This window comes from Pleurodeles waltl, chromosome 4_2, assembly GCF_031143425.1.
Source record: "Pleurodeles waltl isolate 20211129_DDA chromosome 4_2, aPleWal1.hap1.20221129, whole genome shotgun sequence".
In the NCBI taxonomy this organism is placed as follows: Eukaryota; Metazoa; Chordata; class Amphibia; order Caudata; family Salamandridae; genus Pleurodeles; species Pleurodeles waltl.
The window spans coordinates 839,088,731-839,108,721 of NC_090443.1; the positions used below are offsets into that span (position 1 = coordinate 839,088,731).

A 19,991-nucleotide genomic window follows, 5' to 3' on the forward strand; every position below is an offset into this window, starting at 1 on the left:
AGTTGCTGCAATCAGGAACTGTTGTAAAGAAGTTGAAGACCGGCTACTAAGAGAAGTCGACAAAGACATCTTGCCTTCAGTCAAGTACACCGTGCACCTATTGCGTGGAAGGATATAAGGTTGTACTTATTTATCCTTCCGGGATTTGCCCATTAGAGCTATGAACTTGTATTTTGCACTTTGCTCGCTTTCACAAGGGATCACCATCAGGATGTGAACTTCTAGTGTGCACTTTGACAGTTTCAAAGGAGTCAATCATTAGTCTAACAAACATTCTTGGCACTTATTACTCTACAAAGAGACAGCCATCTGAATTGCACACTCAATTTGTATTTACATCACTTCAACGATAGTAGCCAGTGTATTCATATCTGACAAACTATTTCCTGTATGGCATTAGGGTACTGATTTTAAGTAGCATACGACTGTTGAAGTGTTTACATGAATCACATGATTTAATGATACAACTATCAACTATCACAATGATTGTAATCAGATCTGCAGAACATAGCTAGCAATACATAATCATTCACACTGTTATTCACAGTTACCAGTTTTAATTACATTACTGCTCAGGAGAAATACAGAGTTTCATTTCAGGGCAAAGAGTGGCATATACTAGAAATCAAAGGGTATAGAAGATCTAAAATCAAACATTAGTTGCCAATGTTAACATACAGTCACGCTAATAGCCTTCCCCTGTATTTAAATAGCAATGCTCCTGCAGGCCAGATCAAGCCAAAGAGTGCAACCAGGCAGTGTGATGACAGTCACTCCCTGTGTTTCTCTCTCTTGTCCCATTCCCTTTCCCCTACGTCTACCTACATGCTGTCATTTAGGAGTCCCCTAAGGTTCCAGCTCTGACCACTGGCTTGCTCCTTGTGACCCCTGATCCTGCCTTTGTGACCCCTGGCCCAAATCACACAGGCAGTGGCAGGAACTGATTGGTAAATGGGGCTCATATAATTTTTGGTTGCTCAACCAAAACTGAGTTGCGGTGTGTGTCTATAAGGGATTTTTAACAAAGTCTTTAAGCATGGAATTAGCTAGTGCCATCCACACCGAGCTGTAAAATGACAAAAGTCTTTTACCACTAAAGGCTCAGTACTACAGCTTTCGATTGGTAAAGTACCAACCAAGCCAACCTGGAATGCATAAAAGCAACCCCTTCACTCTTATTAGAGCTCTTCAGAGGGGTATGCCTTTGTCCAGCTGTAAAAATGGCAAAACAATTTGTTCCTTTGTAGCTCTGTATGGATGGTATGTGCCAATCCCATGCTTAAAAGCTTTACTAGAAAAACAGACATTTGAGATGAGCAATTTCCGAGTGTCGCTGGTGTTGTAGAATGCTCTATAACGGAGCTGCCCTTCACTTAAACATGAGAATTTCACAGAGTTCCCTGCTTCCTTTTATATATAAAAATATATGCAGACACACACAGACACACATACAATGCAAAAATGTATTTGTGTCTGCTTGCATTATTTTATAAATCTTGCATTTAATGTTTAATACTTCATTTATTGTTGCTTCAGCTGTGTCACTACCTTAATGCCATTGTGTTAAAAAAGTGCGGTGACACCCCCTATATCATCAGGGTAAAAAAGTAATGGAATATCAATTCCTGTGAGGTCATCAGCAGTTCAATGTTTGTATGACACCACTTCTGGAACCCCTGTCATTTTGGTGATTTAACACCAATGAAAATACAGTGCTTTAAGACCAGGCTTGTACCACTAGTCTTAGATTATGAACTAGTACATTATTACACAATGATGAGATAAATGTATAAAGTGCAATTGTGACAAGGGTGTCCTGGCACTTGGTAGCTGAAAAAACAATACTATTTACTGAAACAGTCATGTCTTCAAAACGTTACGAAACCCTAGGTAATAAGCTTCAACCATTAGATGGTAGAAAAGGTCAAATCATAGTTTGGAGGCCATGAATGTAAAAGATTTTCCTAAATGTAGTTCCTTGCAGTGCTTAACATGAAACAAGATGCGCAGCTGTCACCAGACTATTATGTGAGCATCACTAGAGGGTGGCATTGGTACTGCCCACATGTTGGGAGCCAGGAGTACATGTTTTGATTGAGCAAAGGTTGTGTGCTTCAACAAAAAAAAAAAGTGTTTGCCCTCCACACAGCTGTGACCATTTTCTTTATTTATCCAGCTGCCACATAGTGATCTTTCAGTGACACTCACATGATATTGGAATGCAATTAAAGTGTCTTAGATAACTAGATAATTTATGCTGTTTTTCTCTGGCAGCAGCATAGATGGGAGAAGGGAAATCATCAGGTGGCAGGGCGGGGGTTATAAAAACAAAATAAAACAAAAAAAAACACTTACCTACACTGAAAAGAAACAGGTTCATCTCCTCTGTGCTCGTCCAGAAGAACACAGGCTTCAAGGCTCCCCTCAGTCAATCACAACGCTGCTGTCCCCAGCATGACAGCAGTTTTGTGATTGGTGTGAGAGGCCTACTTCGGCACTCACACAGGTAGCAGGAGCCTGTGCACTTTCTCCTCCCGGCTGTACAATACAGCCAGGAGGAGAAATGCAATGTGCGCATGTCTTTATGGCCAGCCAAACAGACATGCGCACTTATGGTGCACTCACCACTCCTCCTCCAGCCCGCCCTAAGCTGGCTCACCTAAATATAAAATAATAAGAATGCTCCGTTGTTATCATTTAATTTTTCCTTCTCCTGCAAGCCGTGGGATGACGCTCCTCTGCCTCAGCAGAGGAGCCGATGGATTTTTAGGTCGGACTTGACAGTGTAATTGCTTCCACACAATACATATCTTTTATCATGCTATTTTCTTGTAATACTTTGCATTAGCATACAACTGACCTATTGGCATTGCCAGCGCTTGTCTCAGTTATCCAAAAATGTAAGTGTCACCTTGGTATGGAAGCCTTTCTTTGATAATTTGTGAGCTTATTTGAACATCTTCCACAACACTAAACCCTTTCTTCTTCATTTTTAACATTGGGCGCTATTTTTCGCTTTCATTTTCTGCATTCTATACAGAACCCCTTTGGGAAGTAACTACTACATGTGCATGGTAAGGCCAGCAAAAATACTGCAGCAAAACATTTCCCATTTATTTTGTTGTCAGATAAGAGCGACAAGCAAATATGACAAAACCCCTTCCAATAATGGCAGTAATAAGCTTACGTACGCCTTCATATTCCAGGTTTGTGAGGAAAGCATAATGCTCTTTCCTGAACACCAGCAACCGGCTTCGACCAGTGATTGGGCTTTCTTCCACGTGAGTGAAATAAAAGAGAATAAAAACAACTCCAAGTGCACTCAGGCTCGCAAGCAGCTTCCATTTGTTTCTTCGAACATTTTCTTTGAACAAATCCTGTTTGTTGGGCGGCAGGGCTTTCCACCATTTTCTAAAACTCCTGCAAACAAAAGAGACGATCAGAAATTTAAAACACAATGTAAACATCTTGTACCAAAGCCACTGTCCTGAGATGCTTATCCGGCAATATTTACGCACATTATTTCTTGTACTAATACCAAACTATTCTCTGACAGTGATTATGAAATTACATCATGTTTAATTTTCAGGTTTTACTTTAAGGAGGGGCACAATACGAATTACTTTCAAAGCTTTCAACCCTTGCTGTCTATTCAAGGTTTTCTATAGCTGAAGGGCGGTTTACCCCATTTGGAGAATTATTTACACCTGAAAGTGTTAAAAGTGCACATAGGTCCACAGAATAGTTTCAAACAACCCCAATCTATTTTAGAGAGGTTACTGCCTGCAGGATTCACGGTGTAGAGTATGTATTGAAACCTGTAGGAGTACTGGCAGGTATGTCCATGCTCAGATAACTGTAGCGTTTAACCCTTTCGCTGCTAAGCCTTCCTACCCGCATTTAGGGTCCCCTCACATGCCTGGGGGATCTTAAATGATTATAAGTCCCTTCAATATCAACCCTATTTTGAAGCTGGATGGTCCTTTAAAATAGCCTTTTTGCATTTCCAATTGGGAAAGCTGCCTGGTGGAACAAGTAAGACCCTAGGATATAAGGAGACACTGACGGAGACTTGTAGGTTATGTAAAGATGGAAACAAGAACCTTACACACCTTTTATGTATCTGTCCTGTCTTAGCGCAGGAAAGAAGATTTTTGTTAAAATCCCTTTTAAATGAATGTGGCAAATGGACATGTAAACAAGCAGTAATTGCATGTCTTAAACTAAATAATCTAATAGAGAATCCACATACTGTGTAACTCCTAAAAGCGGCAGAGAAGAAGATGGTTCTTCAAGACGTCAGTAATGTGGTGTTGGTAAATCAGAGTACACCTTCTCAGCTGCAGCAGGTTTAGTGAATAAAAGTGATAATTATTAAGCAAATTAATTACTATAATCGGATTTGCATATGTGCTAATTTCGTGTTGGATTTGGACAATTGCAGTACATACAGTTGTTAACTGTTGGGGATAAATGGTTTATTACCCATACTCAAGGTGGCACAAGTGGTCAGAAGTTTGCAATACGGTATAAGTAAAATCAAGAATACCTTTCTGCTTAGTTGTCCAAGTCTATAATAGTGCAACATAATACAAGAACGTCTGTTTGGTTAAATTAGTATATGCGGAAGCCTGTTTTCCTATCACAAAATTGAGAATTGAGAATAGCTCTTTATCCACTCGGTCCAGTCTATAATAGGTTAAGTTAGTAAGGAAATGAATTAATCTGTTGGATAGGTTTACAAGTAAGTTTGTTTCAAAATTGCACAACTGCACTTTGCACAAATGTCGACCAAGGTAGATAAAGGGTTAACTAACTGGTTATTATCTTAAAATGTTTCTCTAAAAAATTATATCCTTATGATAGGATCTCAGAGAGGTTAGAGGAAAATTATTTTAGAGTTATTTTACCTTATTTTTTAACATGATGTTCTAAGTGTTCCCCATGACCTTGGATAAAAATGGTAACTCACTGGTGTGTTTTTTTTTAATGATAAATAAAAAATAAAAAATTCCTGTGGCAAATTTACATTTTTTATAATGGTTTCTATAAACTGAACAGTAAAGCATTTATTTCTTATTCCTCGCCCCCCAAAAGTACTAAGCTGTTTTTGGGCTTTTTGGGGTAGTTCGCACTTAAGGCTCCCATAACGTTTTGTCCACAAAAATGGCATTCCCGCCAAATTCACATCCTTTTTTTTCCAAATGTACCCTGGGTTTGTGGATTCCCTTGGAGGAGACCGAGACAATAGTCAAAATACAGCTACATTTTGTTTTTTGGGAAAAACTGCTGCAGAAGAAAGAATCTGTTTTTCTCCTTACAAATGGCCTCAACGAAGGGTTTGCAGTCCTAAAATCATGATCTTCCCAGCTTTCAGAAACAGGTGCCTTGAATCGGAAAACCACATTTTTCAACACAGTTTTGGCATTTTACTGGGACATATGCCATTTTTCCTATTTTTTGCGCTTTCAACCTCCTTCCAATTAGTGGTAGAAATGGGTGTGAAACCAATGACTGATCCCGTAAAGCTATACATTTTGGAAAAGTAGACAATATTCTGAATTCAGCAAGGGGTCATTTGAGTAGATCCTTCAAGGTTTTCCTATAGAAATTAACAGTTGAAATAAAAAAAAAATTGAAATTGAGTTGACAAAACAGCCATTTGTGTCTATGATTTCATCTCTAACCTTTTCTAACTAGGGCAGATTTTCAAAAGCAATATACCATTACGTCCTCTGCATCCTTCTGGTAGGAGGAGGTTCACCAAGAACCGATGGTGCCCAGAGGCAATAACGGAGCTGCACCTTGAAATGGTTTTTCATTGTGTACCGGATACAGCAATTGATTTGGTAAAAAAAAGAGTGAAAAATAGATGCCAAGGAAACCTATGGATTTCCGAATTGTGCACAAAATATGGAGTATAGAAGCAGTGTGTTTTGTGCATCTATGAATTTGTGGGTACCCATAGTAGCATGTGAATCAGATGGCATTTCTCAAAATGACTTCTTTCTGACACACTGTCTTTCACTTGGAAGATACAAATGGAGAGAAGGACAATTGGTAATAACACTTGTTCTACTATTCTGTGTTCCCCATGGCTTCGGATAAAAATGGTACCTCACTTGTGTGGGTAGGCCTAGTGCCCATGTCAGGAAACGGTCCAAAAAAACAGTATGGACACATCAAATTTTTCCACTGAAAATTGAACCCTTTTTAGCAATGTGCCTAGCTGTGGATTTCGGCCTGTAGCTCAACCGGCACCTAGAGAAACCTAGCAAACCTGTACATTTCTGAAAACTAGACACCCAGGCGAATACAGAATTGGGTGACTTGTGTGACTCTCACCAGGTTCTGTTACCCAGAATCCCTTGCAAACCTCAAAATGTGTCTAAAACACATTTTCCTCAAATATCTGTGATGAAAAGTTCAGGAATCTTAGGGGAGCCACAAACTTCCTTCCACACAGCAATCCCCTAAGCCTCCCAATAAAAATGGTACCTCACTTATGTGGGTAGGCCTACACATCACCTTTCTCCACTGAAAACTGACCCTTTTCTTGCAAAGTAGGTAGCAGTGATTTTTGGACCCTAGTTCATCTGGCACTTAGTGAAACCTAGCAAACTTGTACATTACTGAAAGCTAGATATTTAGGGAAATCCAGAATGGGGTGACTTGCATGGCTCTCAACAGGTTGTGTCATCCGGAATGCCTTGCAAACCTTAATTTTTAACAAACAAAAAAAAAAACATTTTCCTCACATTTCAGTGATGGAATGTTCTTGAATCTGCACAGAGACACAAACGTCCTTCCAACCAGCATTCTCATAAGTCTTCTGTTAAAAATGGTACCTCACTTGTGTGGCTGGGCCTAGTGACAGTGACAGTAATTTATCAAACCAAGTGCAATAGGAATTGTACACGTTCCTGTCTCTGGCACTAGGCCGAACCACACAAGTGGTGCTGCATTTTTATCAGAAGTGGGACAATGACGGGTGGTAGAACGTTTGTGAATTCCTACAGATACTGGAATTTACTGGAGGTAAAATCTGTGTTTTTAGTCAACATTTGAGATTTGCAGGGCATTGTGGGTAAGAAAATGACAAGGGATGGATGCCAAGCACACCACCAGGAACTTCCCCGGATGTCTAGCTTTCAGAACTGTCCGATTCTGGTTCAGGTAGTTTTTTTAAGTGGCAGCCTACTGTCACGTAAGCTCTTAGGGGGTCATTACAACATTGGCGGTAAAAGCCGCTTACCGCCGTGCTGAAGACTGCCAATACACCGCCGCTGCCGCGGTAGACCGCCACAGCTATTATGACCCACATCTCGGAATCCGCCGAAATTCAGACACCCACACAACACCGCCAGTGATCAAAGGTCAGTGATAAACTGGCGGAAACAAATCCTCCACTTCCACGCCAACAGAAACACGCCCATGCTATTACGACCCACGAATCCACGCAGTGGTCTTTCAACCACGGTATTCCATTGGCGGTACACACCACCGCGCTCAAAATACACACACATCTACAAAACACCGCCACATTGGACAATTCCAAATACACACACCTGATACACATACACACACCACTCCCACACACCCAATACAATATAAAACACACACCCACATCACCCACAAACCCCTACGAGCAGAAATTCTGAAAGAAGGCCAGAGAGATAGCACAGCAATTGACAACCCCATCACACAGAGGCACACAACACCATCACCCACACAACATCCACGCACAAAACACCACACACCACTACACTCACCACACTCATCACCACATACACCACCCCACACCTCACCCACACCACCCCATGGCACGCCAAAGACACCCCCGCTTCTCCGAGGAGGAGCTCAGGGTCATGGTGGAGGAAATCGTCCGGGTAGAGCCACAGCCATTTGGCTCACAGGTACAGCACACATCAATAGCCAGGAAGATGGAGTTGTGGCGCAGAATAGTGGACAGGGTCAACGCCGTGGGACAGCACCCAAGAAATAGGGAGGACATCAGGAAGAGGTGGAACGACCTACGGGGGAAGGTGCGTTCAACGGTCTCCAGGCACAACATCGCGGTGCAGCGGACTGGCGGCGGACCCCCACCTCCTCCCCCACAACTAACAACATGGGAGGAGCAAGTCTTGACCATCTTGCATCCTGAGGGCCTTGGAGGAGTCGGTGGAGGATGGGACACTGGTAAGTCAAATGTTAAATATCAGATCCCCCACCCTACATGCATGCTCTCACACACCTCCTCCCTCACCCTCTCCCCTATCACTACAACTCCTCACTAATGTACCCATGACACCAACCACCCATCCCAACACCAAGCCCTGCACGACACAACTAAGCATGGACACCCAGCACTAAAGCATGCCCACTGCATATACCCAGAACACCCCCCAAACATTATCACACAAACCCACACACAGGAATGCTTGCACTGGGGTACACAAACACCCACCCATTGCACACCATTACACACACACATGCAATAATCATGCTCTTATGCCCCTGCAGGAACCCGAAGGACCGTCACCACACCAGAGGGTCCAGACAACACCACTCCACCCCCAGAAGAGGCCCACAGTGACGAGAGCAGCTCTGCCCTACTGGATCTTGATGACCAGCCCGGACCATCGTGGGCCTCAGGACAGTCGGTTCCCCTTGCACAGGCACAGCCCAACACCGACCTTCCACCCTCTGGTAACACCAGCACAGCACCCACCCAGCGGGCCCAAACCTCCCTACCCAGGACAGGTCAATCAGCGGTGTGTCCACCACTACAGGGCACCCAGGGTAACCCACCACCCCAACAACAACAGGGACCTGGGGGCAGTGGTAGTGGGCACACGGTCCAGGGGACGGAGGCACAGGAACACAGGGGAACTGGGAGGGCTGCTGTGCGACAGGGGGCGGACAGGCCAAGGGAACCCACTCTCTACGAGGCCCTATCCTCCATCATGGGAGCATACCACCACTCCCAGGAGACGATGGCCACGGTCCTGGACAAGTTGCAGGAGACCCTGCGCCTGCAGGAGGAGCAGTATTTGGGGTTCAGGGAGGAGCTCAGGACCATCAGCTCCGCCCTGGGTACCATTGTAGGGGTGCTGAAGGACATAGAGCAGACCTTGAGGGACACCGTGGCACTCCAAGGGGCCCCTGACACTAGCCACGACGATGAACTGCCCACCACCTCCGCCGGCGCTAGTGGACAGGACGCCCCGCCACAGGACCACCACACCAGCACCCCACCCCCTGCAGACGGACAACCACCAAGCAAGCGGTCCCTGAGATCCAGGAACAGGACAGAGCAAGATGGCAAGTCCGCTGCCAGGAAATGAGACCACCCTGATTGTCCTCCCACTGTCCCACTTTGTTACCCTGTCCATATTCGAACTGCCCCAGCTCCACTTCCTATGCCCAGATGGGCAGTGCACATGTGAGACTAATAGACTGGACTCTGCCATGGACATTCCTCCACCATCCCCCATCACCATTTTACAACCCCCCTTCATTTTCTGAGCACTTAAATAAACACCCTTGAAACACAAAACAATCTGGAGTCAGTCTATGATTTGGTAATTTGTATTATCAATGACAGTGTCATAATGGCTGTACCATTGTAAGGCTAACATACCTATGTCACACATCACAAGCCCTTGAAGGATGCAAGCAGTTGACACGTAGGTTACCACACCTGTGAAACCGTAATGGAAGGGTACAACTCAGTTAACAAATAGTGATTGAAATCGAGAAACAGGATAGAGGTAGACGTGTGAAAGTTAATGTACTGTTAAACATGAAAATGTTCTCACCTGTGTGTCACTGGAAATATTGCTGAATGACTGACTCCCTGTTGTCGTTGTCTTCTTCCTCAGCTTCATCCTCATCACTGTCCACAGGCTCCACAGACTCCACAGCTGCTACAACACCGTCATCTGGATCATCCACCTGCAGAAAAGGCACCTGGCGTCGCAAAGCCAAATTATGGAGCATGGAGCAGGCGATGATGATGTTGCACACCTTTCTTTGGTGAGTAGAATAGGGATCCACCTGTCATATGGAGGCACCTGAACCTGGCCTTCAGGAGGCCGAAGGTGCGTTCGATCACCCTCCTAGTCCGCCCATGGGCATCATTGTACCATTCCTCTGCCCTGGTCCTGGGATTCCTCACTGGGGTCAATAGCCAGGACAGGTTGGGGTAACCAGAGTCCCCCAATAGCCATACACGGTGCCTCTGGAGTTGACCCATCATATCAGGGATGCTGCTATTCCGCAGGATGTAGGCGTCATGCACAGAGCCAGGGAACATAGCATTTACCTGCGAGATGTACTGGTCTGCCAAAAAGACCATCTGGACATTCATGGAATGATAACTCTTCTTGTTCCTGAACACCTGTTCACTCCTGTGGGGGGGGGACCAGAGCTACATGGGTCCCATCATTGGCACCTATGACGTTGGGGATATGTCCAAGGGCATACAAGTCACCTTTGACTGTAGGCAAATCCTCCACCTGAGGGAAAATTATGTATCTCCTAACGTGTTTCAGCAGGGCAGCCAACACTCTGGACAACACGTTGGAAAACATAGGCTGGGACATCCCTGATGCCATGGCCACAGTAGTCTGAAATGACCCACTTGCAAGGAAATGGAGCACTGACAGCACCTGCACGTCAGGGGGGGATTCCAGTCGGATGGCGGATCGGTGACATCAGGTCTGGCTCCAACTGGGTACAGAGTTCCTGGATAGTGGCACGGTCAAACCGGTAGGTGACGATGACATGTCTTTCTTCCATTGTCAACAGGTCCACCAGCGGTCGGTACACCGGAGGATTCTGCCATCTTCTCATATGTCCCAGCTGACGGTGCCTACGAAGGACAACAGCGAAGAACCAGTCATTATTCCTCCAGGTATGTACCCACAGTTACACACAAGACTACACCAGACACAAAACCCTTCCTGTATGTGTGTTGAGTGTAGGCCTAGCAATGTGTGATGCAGTAGTAAATGAAGCCATGTGGGCCCCTGAAATGGCGGCTGCCTGACCTCTAAACTGGGACAATGGGATTGTGGGGTAACTGCGCTGGCGTTGCACACCATCGCAGTAGGCGGTCGTAGTCCGCGGCGCAATGCTGCATTGGTTAACATTGGACCCTATGGGTCCCAGGAGCCAATGAACAGGTGCGCCGGCGGTGATGATGCGCACCGCCGCGGACGTCACTGCCATTTTCTATCTGTTCAATCACTAGATACCTGACCTTCGACAGGAGAGGACCTACACTGCTAGTGCTGCTGTGACCTCGGTCTGGAAGCGACGATGGCTGCTGCGTCTGGGGAAAGGGCCCCTGCCTTCACTGCACAGGAGTTGGAGAAACTTGTGGATGGGGTCCTCCCCCAGTACACGCTACTCTACGGTCCTCCAGACCAACAGGTTAGTACACAGGGAGCACGTTGTATGGGCTAGGCCTGGGTGGAAGAGGGAAGGGGGCAGAGTTCATAGAACATTAATGCATGGGAATGAATGGGCCACATGGCCAGAGTAGGGAGGGGGCCACTCACATTGACGGTGCAGTTGGTAATGACTGTTCCTCTTCCCTTGTGCATGTCATGTAGGTCAGCGCCCACCAGAAGAGGGACATCTGGCGTGTCATCGCCAAGGAGGTCCGGACCCTGGGGGCCCACCAGAGACGGGGCACCCACTGCCAGAAGAGATGGGAGGACATTCGCCGCTGCAGCAAGAAGACGGCGGAGGCTCAGCTGGGGATGGCCTCCCAACGTGGGAGGGGTGCCTGTCGCACCATGACCCCCCTGATGTTCTGGATCCTGGCGGTGGCCTACCCGGAGTTGGATGGGCGCTTGAGGACATCACAGCAGACACAAGGGGGTGAGTACAACCTCATTCTGCGCACTTTGCGTGCAGTGGAGGGGTCTGGGTGGGGGAGGTGGGCTGTGGGTGTCCATAGGCCAGGGCGAGTTAGGTAGGCAAGGCCCCTCCATAATGTAGGCCATGTGGCACTCAACCCCACCTCAGCAGAGTGCCGAGTCGAGGTATACTGTAGTTGCCCCTGTGGCATCCATGTGCGCAGATGTCCACCATTGCCATGTAGGCCATAAGCCAGAAATTGCGTGTGCAGAGTGCAGGAGCACGGCGTAATGAACAGGGGGCTGCTGCGTCTGTCTTGTCCGCCAACAGTAGCGGAATGCCATGCACTAAAACTCTCTTTCTTCTGTCTCCCCCACCCTTTTCCTGCTCTCCCTGTCCTTTTGTACATCAGCATCAACAGGCGGAGGTACAGTGGCACCGGAGCACGAGGGAGCTGCATCCCACATGGCCATGGAGGGCCATACCACGGACTCTGAATGCACCAGTGGGACGGAGGGCGAGGGGAGCTTCACGTCGGCCACCGGATCACCAACCAGCGACACGGACTCGTCCGCCGATGGGAGCTCCTCTGTGGTGGCGGCACCATCTGTGCCCACCACTTCAACAGGTACAGCCGCCACCTCCCCTACCAGCACCGCCCTCCCAGCAGCCACTCAGCGTTCCTGGAGGGCATTCATTCTGGTCAGGCTGTCCTTCAGCGAACCCTGCAATATCTGGCCTCAGCACTGATGGCAGCCATTGTCCCTGTGTCCAGCCTCCCCCCTCCAACCTCCTCCACCCAGAACCAATCCCCTGTACCCCAGCCCATCCACCTCACGACAGCCTCCAGTACCTTCACCTGCACCCAAAACAGCTAAAGTGACACCTCCGACAACCACCTCCTCTTCCTCCACTCCCAGACCCCCTTCAGCTACCCATCCCAGTGTTCGTCAGAAACTGTCCCTGTGTAAAATTTACCTTTTTGCCCCCACCCCCCCCACCTCCAATTCATCAGTCCCGGCGTAGCACCTCAGCCAAAAAGCCTCCAATACCGTTGGTGCGTGTTCAAGGCTTGTGGAGTGCACCGGCCACTAGGGCAGGCAGTAGGACCCGGAGCCAAGGCACTGGCAGCCCACCCCCTGTAAAGGCTCTAAAATTGGAGAGTGGACGATGGGACCGTGTTAAGACTCCTGGTGGGACAACAACTGACATGGGTTCGAAGGGGATTGGTGAGTCAGCTGTGACACCACCAAAGGTGGGGAAGGTCCATAGGAAGTCTGCCCAGCCTGTTGTGAGTGTCACGGCGGAGAAGTGCGCCATCATTTCCGGCGGTCCAGACACAACCGCCAGCACCTTCATTACTGGTCCAGAGACCACCGCCAGAGTCAGGGCCCAGGAGGGCCCAAGTATCGTCACTGGTCCAGAGACCACCGCCGGAGTCACAGCCCAGGAGGGCACAAGTATTGTCACTGGTCCAGAGACCACCTGACGGAGTCACAGCCCAGGAGGGCCCGTCTGCCAGAGCCCCGCTGGGCAATGATGGAACGTCATGCCACACACCAATGCCCAGTGTGAAGAACGTCATACCACACACCAATGCCCAGTGTGAAGAACGTCATGTCATACACCAATGCCCAGTGTAGAGATCGTCATGCCACACACCAATGTCCGTATCAGAACCGCCATGTCAAAGCACCGCTGAACAGTCCAGAACCGCCATGTCAAAGCACCGCTGAACAGGGCAAAGACCGCCATGGCAAAGCACCGCTGAACAGGGCAAAGACCGCCATGGCAAAGCACCGCTGAACAGGGCAAAGACCGCCATGGCAAAGCACCGCTGAACAGTCCAGAACCGCCATGTCAAATCACAGCTGAACAGTCCTGAACCGGCATGGTGAAGACCGCTGAACAGGGCAAAGACTGCCATGTCAAAGCACCGCTGAACAGGGCAAGCACCGTGTAGGAATGAATAGCCCGCCACATCAGGCATCCTTATCCCATGTGCAGCTGGGACAGTGACAGGACAGGAACATTCACGGGGAGACTCATCCAGTCTGGGCACCAGTCCCACCCAGTACCAGTACAGAACTGCATCTACTTGAGAGACTGTGGCTTTGCACTACCTAGGATGGCACAGAGGGCAAACCACCCACTGTAGAGACTTGTGAGACTGTGGCTTTGCACTCCCCAGGATGGCACAGTGGGCAACTCACCCACTGTAGAGACTTGAGAGACTGTGGCTTTGCACTCCCCAGGATGGCACAGAGGGCAAACCACCCATTGTAGAGACTTGTGAGACTGTGGCTTTGCACTCCCCAGGATGGCACAGTGGGCAACCCACCCACTGTAGTGACTTGAGAGACTGTGGCTTTGCACTCCCCAGGAAGGCACAGTGGGCATACCACCCACAGTAGAGACTTGAGAGACTGTGGCTTTGAACTTCCCAGGATACATCAATGGGCATGGAGCCCCGTCGTGGATCTAGCTTTGTATTCATCCGGCTGAGGTGCCCCCCCTTCCCTTCCCCCTGAGGTGCCTGTAGTATTTCTATCTGATGCCCCGGCAGTGTTCTCTCCGATAATGGTCAGGTATCGTTTGTGGGCCTCGCCCATGCATTTTTGGACTGTTGGTGCACGGACATTGTTGTGTACATATCTGCACTACTTCTCGTATTGTATATATAATTATGACTGATTTTCAAATATATATCTGTATATTTTTGTATGGCATGTATATTGGCACATTATAATGTTTGACCGAATTTCGCATTGTCTTTTCATTCTTCCGGAGGGATTGTGGGTTGTTCTTGTGATTTTTGTGAATGCATTGGTGTGTATGTTGTAATATGCGAGGGTGGGGGTGTTTGGTGGGTGTCCCCCTAACTTTTGCCTCCCCCTCTCCGTGTCGTAGGTGCAGTACTCACCGGTGTCTTCGGCGCCTACGTAGCTGTTGGTCGTAGAGGAGCAGAAAGACAAGGGCAGGGAGTATTTGTAATTCCGGCTCCATGGTGGCCTCCTTCCTCGCGTGATGTGTTCAGGTGAGCGTTTTCCCATTGCAAAAGCTGTTTCCGCCGTGTTTTTATCCACGGTGAATCCGCCCCGGAAAAGGTGGCGGATTGGCGGGTTGTAATACTGTGGGCGGTACATTGTCTCCCGCCTGTCTGTTGGCGGTAACCGGCGCGCTGCTTGTCTGTACCGCTGTGGCGGGCGGTGTGTTAAAGTGGCTGTCTATGTTGGCGGTTTCCGCCAGGGTCATAATTCCCTTTTTTTGTCCGCCGGCCTGTTTGCGGTATTTCCGCAGCTTTAACACCGTCCGCCAGGGTTGTAATGACCCCCTTATTATTCTAATGAGACTACTGGATTTTGAGCAGCAAGATCGTCCACGGTGTGGGATACTGAGTCTGACCCACTGTGGGTGACCCCTGTCACTCCAAATCCAGGTTTTGCTCCACCTAACTAGCAGTGTCTCGTATCTCCCAAAAGGTAGAGATGACTGGGCAGCTGAGTGCATGACATATCATACTTCTCAGGGAAGTCACGGTCACTCAGGTCGCATCCGGTTCTTTCATTCACAATTCAGTCTCATTTATAAATGACAATAAAAGGCAGTATGAGTTTTACAGACTGGTTTAATAAAACAAATGCATTTTAGATACCAAAGCAAGAGCTGCAATAACCAGGACGACACAACATGACAATATTAAAATGGTGACGATGAGAGTGAAGCATAAGAATAACGCTATCATATTGCCACTAGAATCGATGGACTATTTCCTATTTGAGTCATAATCTGAGCACAGCATGTTAAGCTCTAATTCTGCCTTTCAAGTTCCCCCGGGAGCACATTGACCCTCATACCTGAGCAAAGGCCTGTAGTCTGCGTTAGCATTTGCAGCGAAGCAATCAGCATACAGTCGTGGTTCCCTGGCTGGAATCTCCCTCTTAACGTGTAATAGGACTAGAAAGTGTTTTTATAATAACACAGCTGAAGTTCTAAGAAACTGTCCCTACGTAAGGATGTGTATTTTCTACGAATGTTGGAGACTAAACTTCTACCACATTCACCGGTAATGTACCAAACTGTAGCCTTGACTGAAGCACAAAGTGATCAAGAATGTCTTGTTTGAGAACACAGTGCTGGGCTAAGCAAAACAGTTAGATGAAAAAAAAACAAGACCGTAAAACTGGTTATTGTAAAAATAACAATGCAAAGCCGAATAAAATATATCTAGGTCAAAGTGCACAGCGGCCTTGTGTGTTAAACTAACGTGCATGGAGCTATAACTAAAATGGCTGCACAACACCCTCCCCTTGTTGGTTAAAGTACCCTCCCCTTGTTGGTTAAAGTGGTTGAAAGCCAAAACTAAAATTCCATTGCTAAAAAAAGCTCAACCTAAGATATATATAAAAACCAGAACAATTTTGACAAGTTAAAAGGACACACAAGCATACTACTTGGCAATTTAAAACATAAGCATGTGTCTTATAACTGAATTCAACGGACATGTCTATTTAGAAAAGTTCCAAATTAAGTTTGAGCCATGGAGAACAGGAGATATTCCACTTCGGCAGGTGACAGAACCGGAAAGTCTGCGCCAAAAATGATCAAGGAGCAAGTGTGTTCCATAGCCCCAGTGTAAACCAAGGCGGCAACCCGCGGAGTGCCCAATGATGAGTTGTTGGCAGCTTCCTCCAGGAAGGGTAACTCATAATTAGCTTCACGTAGCAAACGCAGCCTCAGTGCGCATGTCTGGTAATGAACCCTCAGCGAGAACATCAACAGATCAGCATCTATTGCTGGGGGGCGCTGCTGTGAAAGACAAACTTCCAGTGCATGTTCGAAAGAGCACCAGAGGCACCGGAACACGGGCTGCACACAATACAGAACCGGTCTGAATGATAAAGACCAGTCACACTCCAATTGCTCCAGGAGTGTTGCTCCAAAATGCTGCATCATACGTTCACGACACAGCTGCGCTGATGGGAGCGCCGTCATTTGTCCTTGTTGCGGCGGGACAGCTATTGCGCATAAACAATAGCAACAGCAGGATGCCAGCTAATAAAGCCAAAGTTATCGGAAATCCCCCAAAAATACTACAGAAAATTGAGTGGATAGCTGAAGGTATCAAACCGAATATGGAGGAGAAGGTGTGAACAAAACCAGAACCAACAGCTTTGAAAAAATATGCGATTCCAGTCGTACTGGACGCATTGAATATTCATCCCACGAGTTCACCAAAATGTCTCGGAAAGTTCATATTTAACAGGGACTGTATTTCTGCTGATGACCTTGCCACTTGAAGTGCGTAGGTCTCGCGTGCAGATGTAAGGGCCACATGCTTTTGAAACAATAAAGCCTTGAGTCTACTTAACTTGTCAAAATTCACTTTTGAAGTAGCAATGTAAGGCCAGATATCAGCTACCTCCTTAAATTTAGTGGGGGGGAAACAGTACGTTCCCTCAGCATGTAACGACCTTAGAGACTGAAACAACGTAAACTATTCCGGCCCGCATGCCACAACAGTCTTCACTATTGAGAAGGACGTAGCTGCTGTTTGAAAGCACCTGGAACGTAGGTCTAATCAAGGGGACTGGAACTCCCTTAAGATAACAAGCCAAGTTTGCAGCCGAGGCGTTACACGCCCCATCCAAGGACAGCTGTTTACAATTCATCGAATGGCTGACTGAAGTTTTGCATTCACTACCGCTAAGAAAGACCTCTTTCATGCCATTGAAGCATTTGTACGCGACGGGAAGCTCCCACACCTCATGGATGTAACTATCTCCCAGGTTTTCATATCTGCCAACCGGAATGTTTTTTTAAACGGGAGGTGAATTGTAGTGTGGAAATAGGCAGATTAATAACCCCATGTATTAACCACTCAGCCGATGGTATTTCGGCCACGGTAAAAGGCAACTTTTCTCATTTCTCAATGTTAAGCATGACATAAGACGCTTCTTTCTTAGCCATTAGTTGTTGTTGTCGCGTTAGATTAAAGGGAGAAAATATCTCCCTTCCACTGACATGCTGCCATGGAAAGCGACCCGCCTTCAATGTTTGAAGTGTCCAACCCAACTGCATATAAAAAACTCTTATACCGTGGTGTTCTAGGGCCTGACAAGAAATCTTGTAAGTCTGCGGAGTAAGACAGGAGACTGAGGTGTTCTCTAACCGCATTCAGTGAGGATGATTTTAGCCACTGTTGGCATCATTTTCCTACACTATATGTTGTAATGATGTCTGCATTCTCTGGAGATATATAGCGAGGGTCTGGCCTACTCGTCCTAAAACCCCAAAGGAGTTAATAAAACGTTGATGACACCCATTGGTATCTATTGGCCACAATAACCACCCGCTTAGACGTGTCAGTGAAGCATTAAATGTACCATTCTGGACCCACTCATCGAGCTCATCTTTAGTTGCATTAGTGTATTTTTGCCATTTGTAAAATTTTGTAGGGGCAGGTATACTGGGCACGTTTAATTCCCTGATTTTTGCGAAGCCTAAACAACTCGTTTGTTGCACTGTTTCATTTAAGAAAATCATTTGAACAGGAATAAGACATGCTCTAAACAATGTTTCTTTTCCCTTAATTTGCCAATTTTTTGTTTCCCCAGAAACTCTTCAGATCAATTGATTTGGACCAATATTCATAGCCTTCTATCGATAGCCGGGAAGTATTCTGAATATATACATTTCGTATTGGTCAATAACATGTGTATATCCTTAGTAGGTGGTACCTTAAAGTAATGACTCAGCATTCTTTTGGTTGTGCCCAGAAAAATATGCAAACTTTTCAGAATATGTTTTGGAACTCCCTTGCGGTGGAGTTGGACAATGTTCCCATTGCGTGTAATTAAATACCGTTTTGGGACTGTATGAAGTGGTGCCCATAATAATTATAGCAAAACATACCACCATAATTTTTTGTGAATTGGTAAACATCTTCGTTTTCAAAGACAGTATAATATTGCAATTCTGTCATCATAGAATCAACTGTTTTCACATTCCAATCATCAGATACAATGCTTGGTATCACTATATCATTCACTGATAATTTGAACACATAAGGTATTTGAATAATTTCTGTGGGACCATATATATTAAACATTACTTTCTCCCAAACAATCCCATCAGGAATTGGCACTCCAGAAATGTTTACAAAGTATAAATCTCTTCGGACTTTGTGTGATGAAAAATGTGGTTTCAAAACCTCCTCCACCAGTTCGACTGTTGATCTTTCAGGAAGAAAATGACCATGTATTAATAAGAAAAAGGTAATAACAAAACCAATCCAAAGCAGAAAGGCTAGGACAGTGAGAAAGAGCCATAGATGGTTCCATGGAAAAATAAAATAAGTTTCTTTAAGCCAGTTTGTTAGCTAATGTGCACTTGACAAATCAGCTTTTGAAGAGGCGAATGAGTCTGAGAATTCACAGTTGAAGTCGGCAAAATAGCCAGAGGCAGTTCGTGCAAATGGTGGAGCCGTTGTCAGCTGTGGAGTTGGTGTTTCCTGTGGTGGCACACTATAGACAACGCCATCCGTTTGGCTTGAAGTCAAATTGACTTGGTCTAAGATAGTTGACGTTAGTGGAACTAGTGCAAGATCATCTTCCACCCTCCCCAAGCTCGGAGAGGTGTCGGTGTTGGTGTAAACAACTTGTAGTGGAACTTCTTCACCAGTAGTGAGAGGGATTCGGGAACTACTGGATGTTCCTCTTGGTCGGCTGTACAGGAGCCACATAGTGTAATTTAACATTGTCAATAAAGACAAAACGATTTTCTTTGGCACCTGCCAATAGTGATAGAATAACAGTTCTGGTACCGTGTATCCCTAGTACAGGGACTGGTGCTAGATAAGAAGGGCCAAATTCCTTTTTGACTGCAAATTTTTCATGTACAAGATCCCTAACTCTGGGAATTCAGCCGGTAGATATTACAGGCACATCCTTAATTCGTGTGGAGGTGGCACTTTCGGAATAATTATCATCACAGAAATGTTGCAATTCCTGTAAGACAGTGACACGTTGATTTATGTCAAAAGGTGTTTCTGCTGCCTCCACGCCAGGACCATCAAGATCCGTAACATACATTCGAGTTTTGAACAGGCACTCATATGA

At 46.4% G+C, this 19,991-nt stretch overlaps 1 protein-coding gene across 2 annotated transcripts in view; it reads right to left on the minus strand.

The window, feature by feature from the left end:
- The window catches only part of OMA1 (OMA1 zinc metallopeptidase), a 435,938-nt gene that overhangs the window by 343,303 nt on the left and 72,644 nt on the right, over positions 1–19,991 (minus strand). For both annotated transcript variants that reach the window (XM_069232569.1, XM_069232568.1), the window contains exon 3: positions 3,192–3,420. In XM_069232569.1, the coding sequence (XP_069088670.1) occupies positions 3,192–3,420 (229 nt within the window). The remainder of the gene's footprint in view (positions 1–3,191; positions 3,421–19,991) is intronic.